The sequence below is a fragment of the Stegodyphus dumicola genome, chromosome 8 (assembly GCF_044657685.1).
Source record: "Stegodyphus dumicola isolate Sdum_Otavi_A_Nest chromosome 8, ASM4465768v1".
Taxonomy (NCBI): Eukaryota; Metazoa; Arthropoda; class Arachnida; order Araneae; family Eresidae; genus Stegodyphus; species Stegodyphus dumicola.
The window spans coordinates 191,913,118-191,931,516 of record NC_140775.1 but is presented as its reverse complement, the minus strand read 5'-3'; the positions used below and the strand labels follow the sequence as shown (position 1 = coordinate 191,931,516).

Here is an 18,399-nt window from a genome sequence, read left to right as displayed (position 1 = left end):
ATTCTTATAAATTGTTGATTAGCAAGAATAACTAGTCATCGCAGACATGATTTTATTCCAAACTGAAAAGAATAAGCAGGGCCATTGTGGCAGTAATATGACCACTGTGAAATAAATTACCATTGAGACAGTAAATTCAAATGAGCTACTGTATTTTGTATTCTGCCCAATTTTTTTTATCAGCAACTACGAAAGTTTGTCTTTTAAATACGAAGCAAAGTATTAAAGTAAGCTCCGCCCATAACTAATGTATCATTTCCTTGTACGTCGCTGTATGTAAGCATTTGTTACTTCTTTGAATAGAAATAAAGATGCGTTTCATCTATCAGTTATATTTAGGAATTCATTTGTTTAAACCAGGGTTTCTTAAACTTTTTTCCAGTCGCGACCCCTTTTTATCACTGATAGTTTTTTTGCGAACCACAGGATCCCCGTAATATTTACAAAAATTTTGTGAGACCCTATAAGTATTGCACAAATACGACACAAACGTGAGTGAAACTGTCAATTTTTTCACTTCTACTGTAATATACTACTGCATTTTTTAGGTCATTAACTTTAATTTCTAATTTTAAGACATAGAACAACGTGAAAAGTTTAAATAAGTAACAGACGAAATGAGAGCGAAAGCAAGGAAAATGAACGTTTATATTATAAAAAGAAATGCGTCGAAACGTTTTCGTTTTTTTTCTTTGTCTGTAGTGTCTTTTCTTTATCTATTTTCAGATACATTGTGTAAAAATATTTCTTAATCGTAAAATTATTATAATAAGTTAAAGAAATATCAAAACTGCTAAAATTTTTGATGGCCCCCTGCTGCAGGTCCGGAGACTCCCTTAGGGCTCGCGACCCACAGTTTAAGAAACCTTGATTTAAACTGATAGCGGAGTCAGCATTAATTTTGCAGTTCAAATTATACCCCCCCCCAAAAAAAAATTTAAAGGAATGATGAGAGTATTATTGACCTGCATGTGTTTGGACTTTTGCAGGTTATTTGTTTGTTGGGCTTTACTCATATTTTTTTCTTTCATTACATCCATGCAATTGATTTTCTTTGACCCCTCACATTTAAATAACAAGAAGAGCATTATGACGGAAGTTTAAATATGAATTCGAACTCCCATAATAAAAGAACACTGCAAACTACAGAACAATTACCTTTTTTTAAAAGAAAAACATTAAGCCTAGTTCCTTTATTTGGTTTAGAGAAAATAAATATACCATATCAAGGGTAACATGACTTAATGAAAGAATACGTAATGGCTTCATATTAGTAGACAACCACTATTTTCATTCATTTCTTGTTTAGCTACATTTCTCACAAGGTTTTCGTTGTATGCTCTGGTTTCTCTTCATTATACGAGCTAATCTTTCGCCTTTTACTAAAGATTACCGTGGAGAGGAACATTACAATGAGTCTAAACTCAATTTTTGGAATCCCACCTTAAAGGTGGGGCAAATTTGTAAGAATAGAATGTCTTCTTCTCAGATCTCAGCACAAACTGGTGTCAGCTATTGAGTAGTATTTTGAAGACGTTATTACTAGTGCCTCTAGTAAATCCTTTGTTTGGTCAAGCGGGTATGATTTTGGCGCAATGAAAAGAATAAAGAGGACTAAATAAATTAAAAGTAAAGCGGCTATACTGATTATCATATTCTGATTAATGTTTTTTATCAACAATTATGGAAATTTCTCTTGAACCCGAGGCAATATGATAACTTTTCACGAGAAATACTGTGCTTTGGTATTGGGTTGCAACTTTATATTATTTTGTTTAATGTAAGAGAGAAACCAATCAATAGTACTTGAAAGAAAGGATATATGGAAAAAAAGATTTAAACATTTACAATTAATAATGAACAATTTGAATCACAATATTAATATTTAAAAGCGAAAGGAAATTACCTCATTGTAAAAACTAGAAATGATATTTTTAATGTTTTCCGTATGTTCAACAGTATGATAATACTTATAACACACTCAAGAATAAGTGGTCATTTCAGAAATAAAACTAACACAGGAAAAACTGGTTCCCCATTACAAACAAGCTGATAGCTGATTGGTTGAAAACGAACAACCTGCAATTTTTTTCGAAAGGAATGAAAAAGTCGCACGTCTTTTATTCAATAGTAAACCAGGCAGAAAAATTGTCCGAAAGAGCTGTTTGTGTGAAACAAATGCCGTGTGATATGTATGGGCCTTGTAGACATACCCCGAAGGATCAATAATTTTGGAGTAAAAGTCGACAGACTGAAGACTCGTCCTTACTTCAATTCATGCCATGCGAGAAATAAAAAAACCACGCGGAGCAACAGTTTGAGAAGTAATTCGCATGCTGAAGCAATACGTGAGGGTTGGTTCTTTGTGTACCTGTGTTTCGACCTTGTGCTTTGTGTGCGCCGAGAGTTTCTATCGTGACATGAACGGGGGCGTTTACCCTCCACTTATGATGAGCGTGTCTCCACCCCGCCGGTTACTGCCTGGGAGGGAAGGTAAAACCTATCTAACCAGCAGCCGAGTCAAACTACCAGCACTCAAAGCTGCCAAAATATGCCATAAACAAAATACGCTTGCCGCCGGAACTGTGGGCAATTTATCTGAATTAATTAAATAAAACCAGGGGTGTAGCTAGAGGAGGGCAAGGGGGCATCTGTCCCCGGACTCTGGATCCAAGGGGCGCCAGTCGCCAAACTGGTGTTACGACATTTTAGAATTAAACGTTTTCCATCCTTGGCAAGCAGTAGGGGGCGCGAAATCTTGAGTTGTCCCTGGGCGCTGAAACTAGCTACGACTCTGATTAAAACCACTAGTTCTTGTTTTCCTGCAAATGTCTGCCAAAAATATGGATATGTGCAATAACTCCACATGTCAGAGCCAATAAGCCTAGTAACATGGAATGCAATTAACGAACTCGGGGATTTTATAGATGAGTACAACCTTGATGTTTTGCTCCTTCGAGAACATATGCTTGGCCCACACAACACCATTAGATTTAGTAACTATGACGGTTTGATAGACACAGAAGTCGTATCACTCAGGAGGAGTCCTAATTTTAATTAAGAGCTCCATTTCTAATTATCATACTCTTTAATACCACAGCTCTTAGTCGTAGAGGCCATAACTTGTTACGAAGAACGCAGAAAATATATAAATCAAATATATTCAAAACAGTTCGTTCGGTTGCGGGCTGCCTCTACCCGAGGCTGGGTGCATTATGAATAAAGACAAAAAATTCTTAATAAGCCATTCTTTATTTTCATCAAAACAGTATCACTCTTCCGAGATCAGCTTTCGTACGTCTACAAGCAAAACATTCGAAAACACTCAGCACGCAGGCTGACGTCACGAACAGCAGCGCCTCGCGCCAGTTATTACTTCAGTTCATTTCACAACATCATCCCCCCCCTTGACACTTAGATTGAGTCTCAAACTCATAACAAACATTATTTAAAAGCTCAAGTCTTTTTGGAGCTTTTACAAGTCGTCCAGAGGAGGAATATTGTTGCATTACCATTTTATCAGGTACAATTCCCCCTTTTAACTTACATCTAGCACTAGAATTAGATTCCTCTGCACCCAGTTTCTTATCAGGAATTATGTTTCTATCATTGGACTGTATCTCCAGGGGAAAGATGCGTTGTATTGGTCGTATAACTGTTCCATGTTGGGTCTTAAGTTTAACCGTACGAATCTTTCCATCACGTCCAGGGATCAATTCTATAATTCGGGCTAAGGGCCAAAATAAACGTTTTCTGTTATCATCCCCCATCAGTACTATTTCTCCAACTACAGATTCCCGAGATCGTTTTTCATTATGCTTTTGAACCAGTTGACTAAGGTATTTATTCTTTTCTAAATCGTTGTCTCAGATAATTTAACAATTTAGTTCTATACTTTAATCTCTTATTAAGACTTGACGAATTTAATTCATCAAGATCTTCAACATTGGAATCTCTGTTCTCGATAAGAAACATGGCGGGTGTCAGAGGGACAAATCCCTGCGGATCTTCAGAAACATACGTTAAGGGTCTACAATTAATTATAGTTTCACAATCACAAATAATAGTATAAAGTTCTTCATATGATAACACTGATTTACCTAAAGTACGTTTCAGCAATCCTTTTACTGTACGAACCAACCTCTCCCACCAGCCGCCCCACCAAGCTGCAGTAGGTGGAATAAATTTCCGGATTATCCTTTCAGTTCCCGTTTCCTTTAATACTTTAGCCCAATTTAGTTTTGTTAAATCATTAGATGCGCCCCGAAAATTTGTCCCGTTATCACTATAGATTATTCTAGGGCGTCCGCGCCTAGCAACAAATCATCAAAGCGCCAGAAGAAAAGCATCAGTAGAAAGAGAATTTATGAGTTCAAGGTGAATGGCACGGTCACAGCGCAGGTGAACAGCGCGATCCACACCTTTCCTCCATTTTTTAAAAACAGCGGTCCAGCCAAATCTATCCCTATGATTTCAAATGGCGCACAATCCGTAACTCGGTCTGATGGCAGAAGGTGTCTATGTTGAACTGCGGTGCTTAACCACCAGGGTGCCTGGGCGCCATAGCCCTACCCCTCATCGAATAACATGATAAAAGTTTCGAATTATGAGAAATATAATTGAATGTGCTAAATAATTAAACGAGCAAGAGTTTAAATTCATAATTGCTAATAGTTAAATACAAATTTTTTTCCTTAAGTACCTAATTACTAATCCATACATAATTAACTATTTTTTTACAACTATTTCACAGAAGAATACATGTACACAAACAAAATACGAAGTGCGACGCCTTAGTGCCACTAGTAAAAACAAAAAGCAAGAAAAAAGAACAATATACAATAAAGAATCTGAGCAACAATTTGCATAACACATATACAAAATTACACATTACTAACATTTAGGATCGCCCTTGGGCGTTTACTGAAATTGGGGTCCCTAGTATCAAAACAATTGTTAACAACCACAGGATTGTCCAGAAGTTCCTGTTTATCATAAAATGCCCTAGATAGGCGGCAATAAAAATCAAAAAGATCCTCTATTCTTAACTCTTTACGAATTTGGCTATTCCGAATGTACCAGGGGGCATTACATATCATACGCAATACCCCGTTTTGGGCAGCTTGTAACTGCCTTCTCAAACTTTTGCACGAGTATGCCCAGACGGGGCATGCACAACTAAGAATTGGACGCAACATGGTTTTGTAAATGAGCAACTTATTATCAATAGATAGAGCACTGTTTCGAGCAATTAAGGGGAAAAGTGAAGCTTTACTAGCTCGAAACTTCCTGAGAATATGTGTAACGTGTGGGTTCCATGTAAGAGATGGCAGAGGTGTCGGTTCGCTTGACATAGCCTTAGTTTTAAACCTTTTACAAACGATGCAGTTAAAGAGGACATTTTTAATGGCCTTTCTAGCTCTGACTATCCAAAATCTTTCTCGTAATATACATTGCATCATCTGAAGACCAGCATGACAGTTCTTATTATGTACTACATTTCTGATTAATAACTTAGTGAAATCACATTTTTCTGGTAACAGTATTGGATACAGAAAGGATTCGTGGTCATCTCTATTTAGTATTCTCGTTTTAACTCTCTAAATACCATCATCATCAATGAGCGTTTCAATAAAATTATAAGATTTCTTATCAGTCAGATAATAATTTTGAACGAAACGAATTAAAATTTTCTCAGAATTTTCTATTTCATATTGTGAAAGTTCAATGTTTCTATTCTTTTCAGAACCACCTTTACAAGTATTTACAAATCTAAATATCCATGCAAATATTCTAATCAATTTGTCATAATTGGATACATCGATTCGATGCCAAGGGGGTGCGTCTTTTGATAGATCAATATTCACTATTTTTATCTTTTTCCTCTCCAATTCTACTTTTATGATCTATAAACTTAGATGTAGTAAAAATTTACTACATCTAAGTTTATAGATCATCTTTTGATACCTTTTCCAGGATAATTCTTTATTATCGGTTAAATGTGTCGTATCACATTTCCACGGAAGTTCTACTTCATATCTTCCATCTGGAAGAATTTTCACTTTATTTTCAAATTCAGATAAATTAAAACTTTCATTCATTTTAACAGTTTCGTTTGGAGCGCATATTCCTATTTTTTCAAGTTCCCATAACTCATTCAGAGGAATTCTCCTGACATTTCTCGCCAAATTTCTCGCCAAATATGGCAACCCTGCCTTATCTTGTCATTTGTGGCAACCCTAAAACTACTTTGCGGAGAAGCTATCTTCTTGCAAACAAATAATCTTGCAAACAAATTTCTCGCCAAATATGGCAAAACGAAATTTCTCGCCAAACATGGCAACCCTGCCTTATCTTGTAATTTGTAGCAACCCTAAAACTACTTTGCGGAGAAGCTATCTTCTTGCAAACAAAAGAAATATTCTTGCAAACAAATAATCTCACCAGAGGGCCAGTTTTCAGGGCCTTCTCGCAACCACAAGGGCCTTTCCCACCATCTAGACCGAAGCATTTGCTTCTCAAAACATCCGCGCGATAACAAGTCGGCAATATTCAGTTTCCCTGGGGCAAGTCTCCATGAATGACCTCGCATCAACTCTCGAATCTCTTTAACCCTATTTTCGACGAAAACGGACCAATTGCCTTGCTCTGTTATCCACCAAAGGGCAGTGGTGGAATCAGACCAGAAGGTAACTTTTAAATCGGGCAAACTGAGAGCCTTGATAATAGAATTTGCAAGTCTAGAACATATACAACAGTCCATTAATTCTAAGCGAGGAATGCTTAAAGATTTCAAAGGCGATACTCTAGACTTCGCCCGTACGAGATTTATTTTTACTTCAGAATTAAATACTGATCGAATAAAGACGCACGCTGCTTACGCCCCCTTGCAAGCATCCACAAATACATGTAGTTCAGACGTGTCATTGATAAACAAGTATCGAGGCAAGGTAACGTCTTTCAAAACATTAAGTTCTTTAAACCAGTTCAAAAATATATTTACATCATTTGGAGACAATTCATCATCCCATGCAATTTTCACTTTCCACAATTTTTGCAACAACAGTTTCGAAAGCAATGTAGTTGGCGTTAATAAACCAATAGGATCCAAAATTGTCTGCACAATTGCCAAAATTGTCCTCTTTGTGATTTTCGTATCACAGGTCAATGTATCTGTATCTGTGCAGCACCTCAGCGTATCATTATCCAAATTCCAAATTACCCCCCGAACGGAAGTATCCCCTGAATGTTTGTCAACATTTGTACCAGCCACATTGCTTTCAAAACCGCGCAAGTTAAAACATCCATTTGACATGATTAATTTGGAATGTTCAATAAACGTAAACTGTTTATCAATACTAAAAACACTAGATAAGCAATTATCCACATAAAAGGACGATTTTAATTTTTGAGCAACTTCACTATATTGACTTAGACAGTTTTCTAATAGATGCATTATAGATGCGTTCAACAACTAGGGGCTGGAAGAAACTCCAAACACGACTCTGCAATGCCTATAAATTAACTGCCCTTCATTGCATGGGAAAAAAAAAATCTGAGAAAATCTCTATCTTTAGATGAGATATCTATCACATTTATCTATCACATTTCCACGGAAGTTCTACTTCATATCTTCCATCTGGAAGAATTTTCATTTTATTTTCAAATTCAGATAAATTAAAATTTTCATTCATTTTAACAGTTTCGTTTGGAATTATTTCATATATAATATCATATATAATATTTGGAATATATTTCATATATAATATTTGGAATTATTTCATATATAATCGCATATTCCTATTTTTTCAAGTTCCCATAACTCATTCAGAGGAATTCTCCTGACATTTCTCGCCAAATAAGGCAACCCTGCCTTATCTTTTCATTTGTGGCAACCCTAAAACTACTTTGCGGAGAAGCTATCTCACCACGCCTGTACATCTCGTAACAGTATGTTTCTCGCATTGTGATTAAACAACGGTACCTACATCATCCAATTTTGAAAAACATAATCCCACACCCGAATATGGAATTCTCTCATTTGGAAGCTCTAATTTAGAATTTGTTTTATTATCTATTTCATATTTTGTAAAATTTTCACGAATTTTTGATTAAGAAGCTCAATGATAAAGCGAACAATGACAACACTCTACAAGAAAAAAAAAAAAAAAAACTTTTTTATCTCCAGCAGGTGAGACTGTTTGTCGGAAATTCTAAAGATCCGCTCCAATTTAAAATTATTTTACGATATTGGCGTTGAATTGCATTTTATGGTTTAAGTGCGAAGAGCATGATATTAAATAACGGTAACCCACAAAACGTTAAAGAAAAACGCCTTTTTGGGCGAAATGTAAAATTTGAGAGTTGTCAGAATTTTTTTTTTTAAGTTTTTCCATGCCAAAATTAGGAAACGTGCTGCAATTGTGTATTAAGCAAAAATATGTTACACATTTTGTATTTATTTCATTTAAATTACTAACACGTTTTTCTCAAATGTTGGATTATATTTTTTATAACTTTTGTATTTATTATTTTGGCATTAAGCAAATATTACCTGCAAAAGATTTTACACAAATACCCATATTTTTGTTTTCGAAACAAAATGGTTGATGGTGGAAAATTATGCACTGTTATCAGCAGACATTACAAAGTATAATTTTAAATAGAACGTCCTTTACGAGTTAAGTTTAACCATAAGTGAAATAATTCTGAGATAACAGCATATATCTATCTCTGAAGATAATCTCAACTGATAAAAAGTCGCCGACAAAATTTGCAAATGATAGGGCTTTTATGAACAGAAACAAGAATAGTTATGCTTTTGTCATCATTCATATATCATAATGAAGTAGATAACCTATCGCAAATATAGTGTGCAACATTTTCATGATTTTAAAAACATATCAGCTCTTTTATTCGAAATCCTTCTGCAATTAACTTTTTAAAACACACGACAAACGCCACAAATCTAATTGTTTAATTTATCAAAAAATTCATAAATAAGAATAACATTAAAAAAATCTGAAATGCTTCAGATTTTAAATTACGTTCAAAAGACCTTCACTCTGTGGCATTTGGGTATAACCCAATCATCCTGCCAATTTTGGTCCTGACCAAAAATTGACGTTACGCTGTACTCGCTTTTCGACAGTTTTCTCTAATTTTTTTTATAGAAAAGATGCGCAAAAGACGCTTAAGACTTTCCTCTTGTTAGGAATTTCAACCTTTTAATTAAAGATCTGCTCATGTATTGAGATAAATATAGAAATTGGTAAAGGCCCGCAAGGGTCGTGAGCCTCTTAAACAACCGATGGTCTACGATTTAAGGAATAGCGGTGAATCTTGAGTGTATTGTCGAGGTAATCGCGAGAGTGTATCTTGAGTGTGTCCGAAAGCGGTAGACCGAGTCGGGAGCTGTACTTGAGTGTTTTGCCGTAAAGCTGTCTTCGCCGTTATAGACTGAAAGTCTGGAGACTGTGTTGCTGATTTTTTCAGCGTGTTTAAGCGACTGTAAACGTGTCTTCTTTCGAACTCTCCTGTATTATACTGGTGAATAAACTGTGTTTTTATTGTGTTTATATTTTTAGTGTGTTTATATTTTAGTGTGTTTATATTTTTAGTGTTGTTATCCAATCGCTCCAAATCCACGAACCCGTAGAATGCAAGAGTATTACTAGTGATTATTGGAAATATGCAAGATTTAACCTAAAATTACAATGGAAGAAGTAATACGTTAAGTCTGTCTAAAAAATACCAGAACATAGATGGGGAAAAAAAATTTATACTTCACACGTTTTAATTCTTGCCCCTTCAAAGTAGGCTTTTTCTGCTTGTAATGCAATCCAAAGATCAATCGATTGCCGGAAGAGGTTGTACCTCAATGGATTCCTGCTCATCGTAGTGAGGGACATCGGATCCTCGGCTAAGGCTTCTGTCCTTCAAAGATCAGAGACTGGTCTATTCATCTCCATTCAGTCGTTGGGAAAGCCTTCAGAGGCAGTGGTGTACCTAGAACTCTTGGACCCCTATGCAAGAAATCCCCCCCCAATAAATTTAGTGTGTTAAAAAAAAGGGAGGAAGAAAATCTAGATTTGCGGAGATTTTTAAAATAAAATCCAGTAGGTTTTACATGCAAATATATCTTGAGTTTCTATATAAAATCTGCGCTAGTCCAAGTTTTTTCCACGATTAATTTAGCAAGCTAGTAAATAACTGGTTAGTTGTAAACTGACAAACAACATGATAGGTAAACGTGCAAAAAGGTAATTTACACTAATATATAGCACTCTGCGATCAACTCACCTTACGAACATGACTTATGCAATAATATACAAGTCATATTTTATAATGTAAATGATACATTTGTTAAATATAAAACATATTTATCATAAATTCCATAAAGAAAACTATTTTAACATACAACTTTTGTAGAATATATGTATGGTAAAGTGTTTTTCCCCCTTTCGTTTTAGAAAACATTTTGGTACACTAAACTACTCGAATACATGATTTTTATTAGTATTTGCAAGTTTAAACATGTGAATGTAGTTCAGCAGGACATTCATGGGCCCCTAAGCCTTCGGGCCCTTATGCGATGGCATTCCTTGCATACCCTTATTTAGCCACTGTTCAGAGGCACCTTTCTCCAAGAAATCGGCAGAGAGAAATAGATCTAAATCATGATTTAGACAAATTCCTGATGCACCCGAATGGCCTACAAAGAAATCTGTCGCATTGTCCCGTCTTATAGTGGTCATGACATCAACCTTCGTAAGCAACTTCAACGCATCAATGCCGCTCCTGACTCTGTTTGCCCCTTATGCAGGACTTGCCACATATCCGCAAATGCCTGCCCTTCCTCGTATGTGTTTTGGACGCGTAATGGCAAACCGCACATTGAGTTGACCAATGTTAAACGAATTTCGCTTACTACGCATGCCCAAAAGAGAATTTGGCGCCGTTACGACTTTGGCGCAATTTTAAAAGAAGATAAATACGGTATATGGTCGATATTGTGTTATCTTAGGCGTAAACAGTTCGAGGTTTTAAAACGTGTCAGGTTGTAAGCTGCTTCTTTACTTCGAGTGTAAATGTTGATTGTAAACTACCCAAATTTTCTTTTAAAAGGGATTACAAAACAAGAAACAAACATTACAAGATATTAATTCAGAAGTCAAACAACAAAAATCAGCGTTATACCTACAAAATTTTCACAGGACTAGTTTCGATGGTTTTACCGAACCATCATCTTCAGCTGCAAACCCATCGAAACTAGTCCTGTGAAAATTTTGTAGGTATAACGCTGATTTTTGTTGTTTGACTTCTGAATTAGTATTTATTCGGCGTGTTATTGTGTCTTAATTAGAAGATATATTAGCTGATTATATTTCTGAGGAATAGAAAAAATTGAGTATTTACCATACGTTCTATTCATATATACTTTAACAAATTAAGCATTAAATCTAGTTTAAATTACTGAATTAAAGGTCAAATAAATTACTGTAAGTAAAATGAAATAGATGGTTGCAATTGTAAACAGTCCATAACACCTACATGACGAACAGGCTTGTGTACGGTTGCTTATGCTCAGTCGCCAGTATTTTCTCTCACACCAGGGGTACACCATTGAGCATGCGCAGTAAGCGAAATTCGTTAACATTGATCAACTCAATGTGCGGTTTGCCATTAAGCGTTTTGGACAGCGTTACGCCCAGAAACGCCTTATAGATATACTGATGTCAATTTTCTTGTGTTTGTTTTGTACTTTATTTGATGTTCAGTTGTTTTGTACCGTGGCATTCGAAAATTTTAAAAAATTCTCAAATTTCCATTATTTAAAATATGTATTATTATTCTCTTTTTGTCCTTTGGCTTCTAGGCTTGTCAACTATGAAGGATTAAAAAATAAGTTCTTCCAAATTTGCTTCTTTCGTTAAATTAATTTGCAGCAGCATTGGGTGGACAATGAAAGGAATTCGTTTTTATTTTTTCATTCCTCCCCCCTCCGCGGACATAGCATTTGTTTTGACTGCGATTGAGTAATCGCTATCAATTTATTATTATCAAAATCCTGCTTAGGTAAACGCCCTGTGTTTAGTGACAAATTTCTGATAGAATTTTGAAACAAACGAATGTCGAAATTATTTGACTGATAGAAATATGACGAACTTTGAACTGAGTCAGGAAGACTTCCTGTACAGCTGATAATCTGAAACAGATTACTATTTCTGTCATAATCACGAATGTATTACTAAAGAAATTACTTTCATTAGTATCGTAAAACGAGTTCAGAAATCATTGTTACCATGGTGCTAGATATTCTACAAGATCATGTTACTTTTCAGAAGCTGCAGTTCAGTTCAATAAGCATTATATTTTTATTTGTTGCGACTTATTTAATATGGATGACTTTATGGAAGAAACGAAGAAATGAGTTATGGCCTCCAGGACCTGTGGGTCTACCCATTGTCGGTTATTTGCCATTTCTGGGAAAAGAACCGCATAAAAGTCTGTGGAAGCTGAGAGAAAAATATGGAGATATCATTGGGTGAGATTTTAATTTCCTTTTAGTTTAGCATTTGGATTAACTGCATAGTGGTTAAGCACACTATGTATCTGTTTAAAATAGATTACATCCAAAGTGAATATTTAAAAAAATGAATTTGCATGGAAAAAATTTTAGATTTCGAAATATAAAGGATTTTTTTACACATAGTTCGGTAAATTAATGCGAACATTAAAAACAGTGGGGAAAAAAAAGAATTTTAAGTTGCAGTTTTTTACTTCTTTGTACGACGTAAAGTAATATGAATAATAGTGAAACGTAAAGTAATAGTGAAGGGCACTTTTCTCCAAAACGGGTGGCAAAAAGGATTTAAAATGGTTTCAGAAGACATTTTTTCTTGACGTCTGTACATACGTGTGTATGTATGTATGTATATCGCATAACTCAAAAACGAGTAGCCTCAGAACGTTGAAATTTTGTATATTGCTCTGCTGTAACATGTAGTTGTGCACTTCCCTTTTTGGTTGCCATTGGCTGCACCAAATGTATATATCTATATATAATTAAAGACATGAAGTAAGAAATTTAAAACTAATTTTTCACAAAGACCAATATATTGAATAATCTAAAATTCATTGAATTCGAAAACAAGTTTTTCTAATACTTGCGCAATAGCTGTAAAGTAAAATAATAATAATTTATTTACTAAAGAAATATCGATTATATTATCTCCTATTATAAATTTAGTAGAATGTATCAAAATGAGGGAACCCATAAGTAGGAAGTTAAATTCCGAAAATTGTTTCTTAATTCCGAAAAATTGTTATATATACATATATGTATACTATATAGTTCATTTTTTTATTCTTATATGTTGGTAAATTGTGGATTTTTTGCTTTAAAAAAATGATTGAATTATGTTTTTCTTGCCTTCTGGTTAGGTTTTTATGCCGTTAGTTAATCTGCATGAAATAGTTGTAGAATTATCAACAACTTAAAAGTTGTTTAAGTGCGCTAAACCTAATTTTTTTCCCCGTAGCAGCTATGTTTGTTTACTTTTGAAACTTAGCAGAATAGTGAATTAAGTCAGTTTCTGCACCTTCAGTGTTATTTTTGTTGCCGAGTGGGACCAAAAGTAAACTTTCAGTTTTGTGCATCGAAAAATATGTCTTCTTGCCCGCTAGTCGAATTGCTTGTTTTTGCTTAGAAACTCTAATTTTAATTGTAAAAATTGTTTTTAATTTGTTTTAACTGTATTGGGTGTTTTGTATTGTTAAGTTTTTGATAAAGATATTTTGAAGTTTTATGTATTTTTTCTTGCCGCGAACTGAGAACTGAATTCATTGAATGAGAAAGACATCTCTAATGAAATTCTAGGAAATACGTTTAAACGAAAGCAGCAAAAGATGCGTATAATTTAACATTCCGTAGAAGGAAGTCAGGTGGTGCATGCATCAAATTTTTTTCTGTTGTCTAAACGGTTATAAAATTCTTGAAAACGTACGTCAGAGTGCAACGACAAAAAATGAAAAAAAAAATCACGTTAGATATGATTATTTTTATTGAAATTCGAGTAGAAAAGTTTTAAAATACATATATTTTTAATACAGAAATCAATATTTCGAATCTTAGTTGATATTTGAAAAAAAAAATTAAACTGCTATTTAGATTTAAATTGTGTCCTAACTGCTTCTGTTATAAATTCCTAATTTCACACCGCATAGATATTATAACACATAAATGAAATTATTTTATGTTTCATAGTATGAAAAGCGAATTTAATTATTATTTTCAGCTAATTTTTGTTGTTGTTATTATTATTCTTATTTCCTCGTAGGAAGTAAAGGAAGGATTGTAATAGCGAAACATTTCGGGTATCACATTTCAACGAAAATGTCAATTTTGACCGTTATCGAATGCAATTTAATGATGTTTTTACGTTACATCTCTACGCACGGACAGAATAACGGACTCTTTTTCCCAAAACGGACTGTGAAATGGATTTAAAATGGATTCAGATGAAACTTGACGTCTGTACGTATCGTGACGTCTCTACCTACGCATGTAAGTATGTCGCATAACTCAAAAATGAGTAGCCTCAGAACATTGAATTTTGTATACAGGACTGCTATAACGTGTAGATGTGCATCTCCCTTTTTGGCTGCAATCAGCCGCACCAAAAGCATATAAATATATGTATTTTTAGCATTAGCTTTTAAACATTCTTCTTACTTATAAATATATATCACCCGATTCAATGAGCTAAGTCTTTTTATTCTTAAATGCTGGTAAAATGTGCATTATTTTACTTTAAAAGTGATTGAATTAGGTTGCTCTTATATTCTGATTAAAGTTTTTATGCCTTTAGTTAATCTGCATGCAATAGTTGTAGAATTATCAACAATTTAAAAGTTGTTTTAGTTTCACTAATTCTAACGGCGACGTTATTTGTTTACATTTGAAACAGTAGCATAGTGAATTGAGTTACTGCACCAATTTCAGTGTCTTTTTGCCGAGTGGGGCCAATAGTTTTGTGCAGCGAAAAATCAGCCTTTCCGATTAATTTTAATTAACTTTATTTTAGCCAGTCTAAAGGGGCTTTGTCCCATAGGGACTATTATTTTCGTTTGCGATTTTGTGTCGAATACCTCTGAATGTCAGTTTCACTTTTCAAATTGTTGCCACGAAATATTATCGCCCTGTATTATATTTGAAGGAATTAAATAATGAAGTATTTGCATAAATGTATGTATGTTTCTCGCACTGTGATAAAACAACGCTACCTAGAGCCATGCAATTTTGAATGACGTAATTCTACTGCCAATATGGGCATCTGGAAGCCCAAATTTGAAATTTGGAATTTGTTTTGAGATATTGCTGTTGAATTGAATTTTATGATTTGAGTACGTAGAACATGATATTTAATAAATAAAGGTAGCACACAAAACGTTAAATAAACGCCCCTTTGGACGTAATTTAAAATCTGAAATCTTTTAGATTTTTTTATTTTATTTATTTATTTATTTTTTTTTTTTTTTAGCTGTTTTTACTGTAGTTGGTGTTTTAGGTTTTTCTATATTGTACAATTTTTAATGAAAATATTTTGAGTTTATATGCATTTTTTCCTTGCCGCGAAGGGAGAACTGAATTGATTGAATGAGAAGAGTATCTCTAGTGAAAGTCGGGGAAATAAGTTTAAATGAAATGGAGCAAAAAATGTATATAATTTAAATTTAATAGTTCGTACAAGGAAGTTATGTGGTATCCACATTAGATTTTTTTAAGTAATATATATTTATGCATATATAGTTTTTATATATATATATAGATAACTTTTTTTTTTTTTTTCTTTTTCGTGAGTTTATGCTCTGTAGCTTGAATTTCTAGATTAATCTAGACTAGTCTGCTTATTGTAAATGTCTTGCTTAAAATAGTTCGAGTTTTGAAACTATAATTTAAATACAAAGATAACACTGCAATTTATTTGTATTATATATGTGATGTAACAGCTTTTGTCAGGAATAAATAGATTGTTGAAGAATCATAAATGTAGTTGTAGCTTAAATTATCAGACGATAAGTTTAAAAAACAGGATCTATTTATTATTGGTCAGGAGAAATAGCAGTTACAAAATCAGATATCTTGAGTAAATAAAAAAGAACTACTAATAATATTTTGTATGATGTTTACTGCATCGTGACATTTAAGAAAAAGCCCCCGATATTTCTTTGCGAGTCCTTTTATAGCCTCTGGAAAGGTGGAGCTTGCAAGAAATGACGTCAGCCTCGTCAGCCAATCCAGTTCGCTTTAAATATTTCCAGAACATTCTATAACTGTACGTGTAGAAAAGGCGGGAAAAACAACTTGACTACGGGGCTGTGGATTTAATTCCACGTACTTTCAAATAAGAGAACGTCGCCATTAAAAATGAAAAGAACATACAGTGAGAATTTTAAGTGTATTCTTGACTATGGAATTTTATTATGTAGGAATAATACAAAAAAGACCAATTTTGGTCGGCGAGCTAACTACAATTTCTCTTCTCATATATATATATATAGATATATATATCTATATATATATAAATTGTAGTAAGCTCGCCTAAAAGTTACCAAGAGCTGCTGATCCAAAAGGTTTAACACGTTTTCAAAAAATTAATACACATGAAAATCAAATCATAAGACATGTAAAACATTAATAAAATTAAAAACAGAAAAAGTTAAAAAGTAAGCGGAAAATGGTAAATTAGCCCAATTCGACTTCCAAACAGGCTTTTCAAGGGAAATTTCATTTATTTGGACGTCGAATCAAGCTAACCCCATTACGCGTTTCGCCGAAACAGACAATTGAAACATTTTCGCTAAAAATTTTTTTTATTAAAATTTAGACAAAGTGTCTTGGAAATTTTAATAGTCTCAATTCTCTGTTCCAATTTCCCGACGCGTCCGCTCAGAATGACACATTAAGGTGTTAAAATATGTTAATCAAAACCTAAACTTCCTAAATCTAGACTAAAATTAAAATTAAAATAATTAGAAAAACATACGCGCTGGGCCTGCAAGCTTAAAGATTAACAATTTAATTTTTAAATGATAGATTTTAGAAAACTGTAATGAAAACCTGTTATTAATATAAAATAAAATAAAAATTAAGAAGAGAACAAACTAAGTGGGTCTTGCAAAGACCAAGAAAAAGTTAATTTTTGTTTTATTTTATATTAATAACAGGTTTTCATTACAGTTTTCTAAAATCTATTATTTAAAAATTAAATTGTTAATCTTTAAGCTTGCAGGCCCAGCCCGTATGTTTTTGTATTTTTAGGACTAATAGCTCATCGCTATTTATTTTCGTTTTTGATTTTAATTTTAATTTTAGTCTAGATTTAGGAAGTTTAGGTTTTGATTAACATATTTTAACACCTTAATGTGTCATTCTGAGCGGACGCGTCGGGAAATTGGAACAGAGAATTGAGACTATTAAAATTTCCAAGACACTTTGTCTAAATTTTAATAAAAAAAAATTTTAGCGAAAAAGTTTCAATTGTCTGTTTCGGCGAAACGTGTAATGGGGTTAGCTTGATTCGACGTTCAAATAAATGAAATTTCCCTTGAAAAGCCTGTTTGGAAGTCGAATTGGGCTAATTTACCATTTTCCGCTTACTTTTTAACTTTTTCTGTTTTTAATTTTATTAATGTTTTACATGTCTTATGATTTGATTTTCATGTGTATTAATTTTTTGAAAATGTGTTAAACCTTTTGGAGCAGCAGCTCTTGGTAACTTTTAGGCGAGCTTACTACAATTTTTATATTTTACTTATTTTGCAGCATATTGCGCAAGATGTTTTCTAGACCAAATTGGTTTTTTAAAAATTGTTATTACTGCTTTGCTTGATAAATTATCTATATATATATATATTGTGAATTCTCGGAATTATTTGTTTCGATAGTTAACTTTATTTAATACTAAAGATTTATTTTTATAAATTACGAATAATAAGTATTACTTTTATTTAGTTTCCTTTCTGCAGGATTAAATCTAACATTTGCAGAATGCAATTTATTTTCCTAATGTAAATTTCGAAATAAGAAAGTTTAACGTCTTGGAGGAAATCTCTTCGACGTTTATAGTTTTCATTTCGCAGGTGTAACTTCCTGGCAAAATCGAACAGCATTGTTAATCGAGGGAAATGTTAGTTAAAATATTGTAGGGACGTCTAACTGCAACCATGGCCTAAGTGTAAATTGCGGCAAATACTTAAATAGATGTATAAGCGCTTATTGCTATGTGTATGACGAAACAGAACTTAAGAAGGGTATTAAATATCCTTTCATTCAGAACTCAAAATAATTTAACAGAAGGCACTTCTGGTGCTTATAAACCAGCCAGCATTTAT

The 18,399-nt window shown here is 33.6% G+C and overlaps 1 protein-coding gene and 1 non-coding gene across 2 annotated transcripts in view; both read left to right on the top strand.

The window, feature by feature from the left end:
* The first annotated feature begins 1,336 nt into the window (after positions 1–1,336).
* LOC118190115 (U5 spliceosomal RNA) lies at positions 1,337–1,457 on the top strand. Its single transcript, XR_004758363.1, has one exon. It is a non-coding gene; the product is annotated as a U5 spliceosomal RNA (small nuclear RNA).
* A 10,795-nt stretch (positions 1,458–12,252) lies between these two features.
* LOC118193725 (cytochrome P450 2F3-like) overlaps positions 12,253–18,399 on the top strand; it is a 66,341-nt gene continuing 60,194 nt past the window's right edge. The window contains exon 1 of the mRNA XM_085822857.1: positions 12,253–12,547. Coding sequence (XP_085678983.1) covers positions 12,306–12,547 — 242 coding nt within the window. The 5' untranslated portion in view covers positions 12,253–12,305. The remainder of the gene's footprint in view (positions 12,548–18,399) is intronic.